This window comes from Anoplophora glabripennis, unplaced genomic scaffold (assembly GCF_000390285.2).
Source record: "Anoplophora glabripennis isolate ALB-LARVAE unplaced genomic scaffold, Agla_2.0 scaffold210, whole genome shotgun sequence".
Taxonomy (NCBI): Eukaryota; Metazoa; Arthropoda; class Insecta; order Coleoptera; family Cerambycidae; genus Anoplophora; species Anoplophora glabripennis.
This window is the reverse complement of record NW_019416369.1, coordinates 31,525-42,211: the sequence shown is the minus strand read 5'-3', so window position 1 is coordinate 42,211 and position 10,687 is coordinate 31,525. Positions and strand designations below refer to the sequence as shown.

Sequence of the window (10,687 nt, the reverse complement as noted above, 5' to 3'; positions counted from 1 at the left end):
TGGAAAATCTCTCACGTGTGGAGCGAAGAAAATCCAAACGCAATAAAAGAGTATCATTTCCAACACGAATTTTCAGTAAACGTCTGGTGTGGGATTATAGAAAATTTTATTCTGGAGCCTACTTCTCTACCTGCAAGGTTGAACGGCCAAAATTTGATGTTTTGATGTCCCTTCGGCAAGAACTTCCTGGGGCTCATTAATACTAGACGACAAATGTGGTTCATGCACGATGGTGCCCCTGCTCATTACAGTCATTTCCGAACCGTTGGATTGGTCGAGGTAGTTGGTCTTCTCGCTGTCCGGATTTTAATTCATTAAACTTTTACTTTTAGGGTAATTTGAAGAGAATTGTTTATAACTCTGTAACTCTTACGGAAGAAGAACTTTGAGATAGATTAAAAACGCCGCGCCGTTCGATAAGTTAGACGAACGTATAATTCGTTTCCTATTCTCAATAGTTTCATAAAACGTTTAAGGAAATGTGTCGAAGAGAATGGGGGACACATAGAACATTTATTATAAATGAGTTTATACTTTTATTTACTGCCACCTTTCAGTTTATTATGTTATTTATTAAGTATGTTTATTATGGATACGTAGTTATTTCCAAAAAATATGAGGTATGTGTTAATAAATATTTTTTATAATATCTTAATAACCGAGCATAATTTACAGTTTTCACAGGTATATTTTTTGAGTAGAATAAAATTATCTACCTATTTCTGATAGCTGCACGTACAAAATTAAACGTACAAAAGTTACAGAAGAATATTCACAAAAGGTTGTAGTAAAAAGAACGCCATGTATGATTTAACCTAATAGGAACATAATCACTGTATACTTCATGAAGAGAAACTAAGCAACAGCAAATTTTGCTCAAATCGGTTAACGGTTCTTTTTTTGCGACATTATACGTTTAAACTAGTTTGGTTAAATTGATACCATTTGGAATCTAGATTATCCCCTTGAAGTACGTAACATTCATTAGGTGACACCCTGTGTGTTATTGTGAACCTCAATTCATTGAAAACCTTTTGAGTTTTGTTTCCGTCAGTTAAAAAATAGTTTTTGTTGCCATTCAGCATAAAAAATTTATTATATAGGTACCTATCTACCTTCAATCAGTGATACCTGCAAAATAAGTATATATTTTCTTCATTATCTTTATTTCGGCTTGATCTGTGACCCAGTCTGGCCTGTCTTGAGTGAGGAAATATACTATATTTCTCACTGAACGATAATAGCTATCGCGCGTTTTTCACGATTTATAAAAGCACTCGTGATTTAACCATACTGTTGCGCCATCTATCCATTAGTAGAGAAATCTATCTTAACGTATGAAAAGTATTTTGCAAACAACTTTACAGCAAAAGATAGAACATGTAAATTTTATTTTTCTATACCTACCTATAATTGGTATTTTGACTAATTATGTATTAAACTAGAATTTACTAAAAAAGTGGTGATATACAAGAATTAATCTATAAATGAAGCTGTGGACTAAAGATACCTTTCTAACATTGTTATTTTCATTATTTGTACTATTGTGTTCAGCGCCATCAGGTTGCCTGAAAAGTGTAACGGGTATTTGAAAGTTTGTCCAAATGCCCACTGAAAAAGTAAGAGAAAAAATTGATTATGTCGTCAAACAGTTTTTGTGTAATGTTCCAATGCAAAGATTTATTTGGAATGTAAGTACCTATCCATGTACCTACTCACAATAATATAGTTAACCTAAAAATTTCTAACCTTCAAATCTAAATTAGCAATTATTGCCTTTTTAGAATATTTTCGAAGATTTAACGCAATATGAAACTCAAGAAATATTAGCAAATAGGACTGTAAATTGCAGCTTAATTTTAAATTATGAAATTGAAATAAACTATCAGAAATCATTTTTAAAATATTTGATCGAAAAGCTAGAGAAACAGGGTTCTCCAGTACACGACGAGCTATATTCGGCTTATGGACGACTGGTGGCGCTACCTTCTAGAAATGAATATTTCAAGCACTATTCTATAAAAAACAGCGATAACATTGTAAGTTTAAAAGAAAACATTCATCTGGTAACAGATGGTACAACTGGTTTGAGAACTTGGCAGGTAATGAATTACTTAATCTCTACAGATATACAGAATGTCTCAGGTTTAAAGTACCTAACAAATTTTAGTAAGAGATACCTAGAACACACTCAGCTAACTTCAAAACACAGTCATACAGCGTCGTAGCTAGGTGATGGCCGAGGGGGGTCTGCCGTGGTCAAAAAGCTCAAGGGGGCGCACTCACCTTCAATGTTATTATATTGTCTCTCTTAATACAAAATAAGTTTTGAGCGGCTTAGCTACGACACTATTATCTATTCTTTAACGCTAACCGTTTATAGAACATAGGGTGTTTTTTAACATGACTAAAACTGTAATTAACAATGATTTTGCAGCTGACCTGTATCGGAACTGCTTCTTATGTATACTTGGATAAAACTTTGTAGAGCTAGTAGTCTTTTAACCCAAAAGAAAAACGTCATATAGGTATTACTAAAAAATTGTAGAGCCTGCCTCGATTTTTTTTAAGTTGTCTTTGTTGTCTGCATCATTATGCATATTTATCATATTCTAATAAATGTTAAACATTAAAAGGACAATGGATTAGTGTATAAAATAATGGCACGCCTTTGCTTTGGTGGTCGTACGTAATTTAAAAAAATATATAAATTAAAATATGTATACAGGGTGTTTCAGTTATAATGTCATTAATTTTAAACACGTATTCGGAACGCCTAGTAAAGACATAAGAAAATTTTCTCGACCTTTTATAAAGTAAAAAATTACCCCTTAATTCCTGTTAAATCCGCGCTCCACTTCGCAATAGGTAATGCGCCGCGCAGGCCAGCGATCAGACGTTGTAGCGAAACAGCTGATTTCCTAGTCGTCGTCTTGTCCAGTTTTGCAATAGCTTTCAAAATCAAAGTGCAACGGATCTCAACTTTATTAAGACTTTATGGACGAATGAGTGTTTTTTAGCCGTATTTGTCATTTTAAATAAGTAGGTACCATACAATTCTGAAATGTAATAAGCTACACAGTATGTACTACAAACTAAATAATTACCTACTTGAACATTTATTATGTAATACTAAAAACTAAAAATACTTATTCAATTATAAAACAGTGAAAACGTTAAGAATAGGTATTAAAGTTAGTGACCGAACAGTACGGTAGGTTAAGATTCACTATCGATGTAGGTCAGCGGTCAGCAGCGGTCCGAAAAGTTAAACAGTACATAGAGTACATACGGGGTGCTTCGAAATCAGCTCGCTTTAATTTTGATGCTTTAGACCTGGAATAGTCTGTATTATCCTTATAAATAAGTCATTGGTATTATATTGTATAATGTTGAAACGATTGTCAAACTTAAAAAGAGACCGCAAATTTTCTTTTTTCAATTTTCTTTCTTACAACTCAGCAAAGAGGAAAATATGTTTATGTAAATGTTTCTAAAACTTTGTTATTTAAAAATACTTTCTTCTTTATATGAATGCCCCTCGATTTTAAAGACGTGTCATTACATCTGTACCTATTTCGCTATTTATTTTTTTATTCCAGTATTCCATGAATCATCTATAATTTTTTTAAATTTATCTAGAATGTTTTAATCTCAGATTGATATTTTTTTTAATTTAGTAACTAGTTTTTAGAATCCATTTTTAAATTAGATGTTACTACTCAAAAATAAATGTTGTCAATAAAAAAATAATACGGACAAAACCATATAAATCATTCCATTTTTAACTTAGTTTTTATGCACCTAAAATACAACATTCAAAGGAATGTTACTTTATAAACCTAACCATAAATGCCAAGTTAAATGTAGACAAGATGCATTATTAGCATTGATGTAAGGCAAATGATTCATATTAGTTACGAATAATAAATATTATATGGTTATTTTACAGAATACGGAGACAAGTTATATTTAACCTTGAAGGTTTATTTTAATGTAAACAATGCATTAAATGGTAAAAAATAATTCATAAAGAAATTTACACTGCTAAAAATATATGGACATTTAAATTAGTTTATTCATAATTACCTATTTTTGTGGCATTATTTGTCTTTTTTATATAAGAATTTGTGTTTTTTTATATAAGTATTACAAAAGTTATTTATCTCTAAATAGTCGCTATAAAATTTATTTTAAATGGGACGTAATGATTGGCATGATTTAAACATATTTAAAAGTTTTAATATTTTATATCAGATTCTATGGATGTAGGAGATATGTCACATCTTAAGAGTTCTTAAAATATTGGCGAGCTTGACTATTATTTGTAACTATGAATTTATTTCATAAAATCCGTATACTTTTCGGTTGTGCTATATTATTTTACTTTAATAAAAATTCCCCATTTCTATGATGAAACAAATACGATGATTGGTTACAAACTTAAGTAAGTTTAGTACGCGAAGCACAATGGCTCCATCTGTCTGTCGTGCCGACTTGCAAAACAACAGTTAGGATCGCTCGTCAATTTAACCCACCAGGCACAGACCGGTTTCGGAGTTATTAGTCCTCATCATTGTGTCATAGGTAGGACAACCGACTAACTCGTTTCACTATTCCTGAGAGTTACGAGTATTAGTTATGTCGTCATGGGTGAATGCATGCGGGATACAACGAGATTATTATTAATCCATCGACAGAACTCCAGACGATTATCACAATGTTCCATTTAAACTTGTAACATGACTTACCTACTTCGATTTCAAATTTTTAAAATTTGTACTTACGTTATAACTTGAAAACAAATGAAAATCGCATTACAACATTTGAGGTTTTTCTTATTATTTTGACGTGTAAATTTCATTCCTGGAGTTTGGTGTGATTCTCCCGACTCACCCTGTATAATACAGGGTGTAACAAGTTTGACTGCCATTACTTCAGCATGATATAGAGTAATCATAAATGAAAGAAAAAGTTGTATATTACAGGGGCGTAAGATTAACAGTTTTCAAACAGCGAGTTATTGGGAAGTTTCATCACAACGTGACAACAGCGCTACACAGCTGATGCATACCACGTGTGCATGCGTAAGACTTGTTCTACGGAAAAAATGTAAAAAACTATTATTATGAAACATTTAGTAAATTTCAAGACAATTGTTTTCCAGTTTTTAAATAAAGAAAATAGTATCGATTTTATAGTACGAAGATAATGTTGTGCTTAAATTTTAGCTCGAATTTTAGTAATTATGAATCTCTTAAAACAGGAACGTATCTTTTAATAAAATTATGAATTTGAAAAATATGTAATTAAAGTAAACAAAGAATTACGTCATCCAAATACTCATACGTATTAAAAATAATTTAGGAACTTACCAAAACACAAAATTTAGTAATTTTTAAACGCACAAATACAAAACAAACTACAACATATGCTCAAAATGTCCACCACCATTTTCGATGCACGCACCACACCTTCGAATCCAATTTTCGCGCACTCGCTGGAAAACACTTAAAAAAAAAAGGAAATAGTGGTAGGTACGCAAAAAAACACTCAGACATGGTCCAATTCCAGATACCAACGTATGCGTATTGCTGAACAACTGAGTACCTCGTATTATCCTCCGCGCCGTTGTCACGTTGCTCGATATGAATTTTATCGAATTTTAAATTTATTACAACGCTATTCTATGCACACAGTTATGTCAATATTCCTTAATTAATCGAACTTTTGTTCATGTTGGACATTTTAATAATTTTTTTCTCGGAAACGGTTTAAGGTTTTTTTGTTTATTTTAATGTATTCTAACGTCTAATAAAAGTAAGGCAGTCGCGGAAAGCGCCGTAGACGACACGCTGCTAAGGCATATTTATACCCTAGGTCGAAAAACGAAAAGGCAATTCATTTCAAGGTCAACAATTTCTTTTATTTTGCATTGCTTTGTTACCGAACTAAAAATTCACATTTTATATTGATTGATTTAATTGAATCTGATTCATCCAAAATGAAACTCAGTACCAACAATTAAAAACTGACAAGAGTGGATACTTACTTACCCCAATTTAACATTAAAATTACTAAGTAAACATAAATTAAGTACGTATAGGAAATTTTAACTTTAAACAGTGGCATACTGATTTGGTGTTAACAGCAGTTCATAATCATTGTGAAAGGATTATTAGCAATCATGTAATTGCTGTTAAACGCTAGATTAGATGCAAATTATCTATGACTCAAATATGTAATTAGACATTTTTATTAATGGCTTTCAATATTTTAGCGTAATCTTAGAATTAGCATTCACATGTGCGAGTATCCTTAAAAATATTTTCTTGATTTATAGTGGATTTCCCGATGGCAAGGTCAAATAGGTTGTCCTAATGGCACAGTCTCTAATAAATGTCAGGGAAAATGGTAATTGATCAATTACAGAAACTATTAGATTGAATAAATGAGGGAAAATATGTAAAAGTGAATTTACTATATTATTATAATTATTTTTATTATCTACTGTTTATTCGCTTTAGAGAAATATTTTTTAATAATGCATTTATTATAAATCAGTAAATTATCGTGTTTGAAAACACTTAAACTTTATAATCAATCTTTTCACACATGAGAAATATAAAGAATAGTACAGAAAAATACAACTGCAAAGGAAACAGCAAGAGGGTATTCATGTAACCTATTGTTGGTTTCATAAACATGTAAAAAAAATTAAAATTAAAATAATCGCTAATGCTGTAATACAATATAAACTACCTTTCAGTAATTAACACTAATATAAACTGTGTATCTATATTTTGCTCAAAAAATAAAAATTGTCCTATATTCATTTGATAAAATAACATGTTTGTATTGACGAAAAACTTTTTAACTCTATCTGTTTTTCATATATCTAGAGAAAATATAAGAAAAACTAAATACAAACAGAGCTTATAAAATAAAGTTCTTTCAAGTAACAACCACAATAAGGCTCTATTTCTGAAAAGAGAAAATTATCAGAATTTAATTAATTTCAGTTGCTTTCAAGTAATACCTACTACCCAAGTAGTACCAACTATATGGGTGTTTCAATTAAAACTTCACACCTGAAAAATATCAGAATAAAAAACAAAAAAACTGAGACATATCGATTTTCTTTTCAAGAGTGATGGCGTAAGTTTTGGTGTCTTGGAAGCTACCCCTTAGGCAGAGGCGTAAAATACCCTTCAACTTAAAATGGCACCCTATGTTGAGTGACACCTCATTTAAAAAATTTTTCAATTCTGCTCACACGACTTCTTAAATTTTGATTTGGATATGACAATAAAATTATCAATTAAAGAATAAGATCAAATATCAATGAATGAAAGAAATGTTATTTTATTAAATGTTCAAATTGGTTTCCTTCCGCTTTCATACAATAATAAAATCTTTGCTCCACTTCTGAACGAACATTTTGAAGCATTTCTGGCGTTATCTGACGACATTCTTCACCAATTCACCGACGAAGTTCCTCAAGTGAGTTTGGATGTGTTATATAAATTTTCGACGTTGTGTCCCCATAGAAAGTGTAAGGACGTTAGCTCGGACGATCTGGGAGGCCACTCAATTGAACCTCTGAATCTTATCCAGTGATTTGGAATGTTCTGATTAACAAAATCACGCACAGCTACGGTATAATGTGGTGGAGTACCATCCTGCTGAAACCACACATCCTCTTCTGATAAAGCGTTGTCATTTTCCATATAAGTTTAATGAAAAATGCGTGGATTTTCATCACTTCAGTAGCGGCAATTATGGCGGTTGACTCGACATTCAATTGGAACGTAGGTAAATTCCTCGGAAAAAATTTGGATTCCTTCGAGCACAATTTTCACAGAACTGTATGGGTGAACTAGATACAGAAATTCCTGAAGTACTTGCAAGTTTCCTAATACTCAAACTTGGTTGACGTACCTACGACTTGTTAACATTGATGCTTTCGGTTTGCTACCAATTCAGTTTCCGAAAATTTATGCACTAATTCCAGGACATACCGATGCGAAGTGTTTTTGACAAGATGACGATCACAAAAAATTTGTGCTGCTTACCGTGCACAGTCATTATTCTTGTAGAACAAACTAATTATTTCCACTTTTTTAGCAATTGTATGAATCATTTTCATGAATTGGAATTTAATCGACTTTGTGTTAATTTTACGGAATATTGTCTCGACAAGACAAGAGAAGACAATATTAACTCGTTTATAGTAAAACAGGTAAAAAGTTGAACTGATAGAGTGTAAAATTTTTGTATCGACAGATAAAGGAAAAGTCAAAACAACTTTTTTATCGAGAAATTTTTGAAGAAATGCTGCGAAATGTTCGTTCGGAAGTGTAGCAAAGATTTTATTTTTGTATGGAAGCGGAGGGAAACCAATTTGACACTTAATAAAATAACATTCTTTCATTTCATTGATTGTCTTATTCTTTAAGTGATGATTTTATTATCATATCTAAACCAAAATTAAAAAAGTCGTATGTCGTCGTGTGCAAAATTGAAAAAGCTTTAAAATGAGGTATCACTCAACATAGGGTGTCGTTTAAAGTTTACGGATATTTTACGACCCTGCTTAAAGGGTAGCTTCCAAGATATCAAAATTTAGGCCATCACTTGGCGATTTGTGATGTTGAAATTTGATTTTTTTTTGTCAAATGGAACAACCATTGTATTTTTAGAGCGAGTAGAAAATAGTTTGCATATGCACATATCCAAGACATTTGAGCATTATAAATGTGTAAAAAAACTCAACTGTTCTATTTTTTCTTTTAATTATCTATGCACAAGAACTAATCAAATTGTGGGCAACATTTCAAATATTTTTCCTAATATCTATTAATTTTGTTTCATAGATTTGTTCATTGTTTATATTGTTTTCATTATTTTCCCCTCTTTTATTTATTTTCTATTAAAATAAACTATCTTTGCTTTGTTTTCTAAAAGAAAAGTCAAGGTATCTCCGAAAATAACTTTTATTTGTTAATAATTATATAGCAACTTAACGTTAAATTCGTAGTCTTTTTGTCTTATACTACAGTATGAATTGTCTGTTTTTTTTTCACCACCACGTACGTACGACATAATTATACACAGTTACGCACCAAAAATCATGTAATCATATATTATTTAAAATATATGAACTTTTAAAACTGGTAGGTACTTAAGTTAGTAAATTTTAAAAATATTCTATAATGATGACTATTTCATAAATATTTTCCAAAAGCTTAGTGCTCAAACTACCTATAATACAGAAATAGTTTTACATATGCAAGTAGGTGTAAAATAAAGATAATTAGTTTTTTCTTAATTGTTTTTAGTTTAGTTATTTAGATATTCCGTTAAAAAAAAGTAGAATAATATAATGTTCATGTAAACGTATCCCTCTTATTATTAGTCATAGAATTGGTTTTTGCAATATTGCACCTTAATTTCAAGACACCATATACAATGATAGTCATTTCAGATGGAAAAACTCTTGTTTTTATTATAGGTACGACTTTTTCCCTTTTAGGAAACTTTGTCCATATTTGACAACAAAAAGAAAAAATACTAATAGGCTTTAATAATTAAAAATTAATTCAGATATTTGTAATGTAGTAGAGTTATAAAAGCTTTATTTTTCTAATAAAACACGAAGAACATCACAAATAGCATTTTTGAAAGGGTGTTTCCATATTAAATGGGTCGCACTGTATATACTTTAATTTTGTAAACTTTATAAACTTATTAAGACATGTGATGTGAATATATGTATCTAAATAATTTCAGGCAGCACTTGCACTGTCAGAATGGTCACTGTTAAATGTAGAAGCCTTCACAGACAAAGCAGTCTTGGAACTGGGATCTGGCGTAGGTCTAACCGGTCTGACAATTGCTATAGGGTGTTCACCAAGTTGCATCTATCTTACAGACTGTCACTCGTCCGTATTAAATACTTTAAGTGACAATGTAAGACTAAATATGGAGAAAATTGCAACAAATAATGATAGCGATAACAAATCTGACGCATCAGGCAAACTGAAGTTGCTCCAAGACAGGTTCGTTGTAGTTACTGATACCTTCCATACTTATTTTCATATTTATGCCAAGTATTAAAGTTGACCACAAAGAAATTTTCTCTATTTTGTTTTTTAAATATGATAGACAAATATTGCAGTAGCTTTATAAAATATAGTGGTGACAACAGTTTACAGCACTTTGATTGGTGCCGCCATATACAGGGTGTTAAAAAAAGAGTGTAAAATATTTCAGGAGGTAATAGTATGAACCAAAATAAGCAGAAAAGTCTTAATAAACATGGGTCCGCAAAGTAACGGTTGCGGAGATATGGACCACTATTCGTTTTTCAAACATTTTATTTTATTAGGAATAAACCGACAAAGGAAGCTTTTAACAAACAAAAAACAAAGTTACAGAAGATGTTCAAAGTGCCCTCCGTCCATTTCCAAGCAGGCACGACATCTTCGTCTCAACGATATTCGAACTCTTTCGAAAACACCCTCCTTGGTTTGGATTTCTTGACACTTTTGATTAATCCGTAGCTGCAGCTCTTCCAGGCTATTTACAGGAGTACCATACACTAATGTCTTCAAATATCCCCAAACAAAGAAATCTAGAGGGTTCAGATCAGGCGATCTTGGAGGCCATAAAACAGGTCCGGCCC

At 31.4% G+C, this 10,687-nt stretch overlaps 1 protein-coding gene across 2 annotated transcripts in view; it reads left to right on the top strand.

Annotated features, from left to right (window-relative positions):
- The first annotated feature begins 1,480 nt into the window (after nt 1–1,480).
- LOC108904649 (protein-lysine N-methyltransferase EEF2KMT) overlaps nt 1,481–10,687 on the top strand; it is a 15,901-nt gene continuing 6,694 nt past the window's right edge. Inside the window, exons 1-3 of one of the 2 annotated variants that reach the window (XM_018707282.1) lie at nt 1,481–1,691; nt 1,785–2,102; nt 9,793–10,061. In XM_018707282.1, coding sequence (XP_018562798.1) covers nt 1,605–1,691; nt 1,785–2,102; nt 9,793–10,061 — 674 coding nt within the window. In that variant the 5' untranslated portion in view covers nt 1,481–1,604. The remainder of the gene's footprint in view (nt 1,692–1,784; nt 2,103–9,792; nt 10,062–10,687) is intronic. The other variant, XM_018707283.1, reaches the window with a different exon arrangement.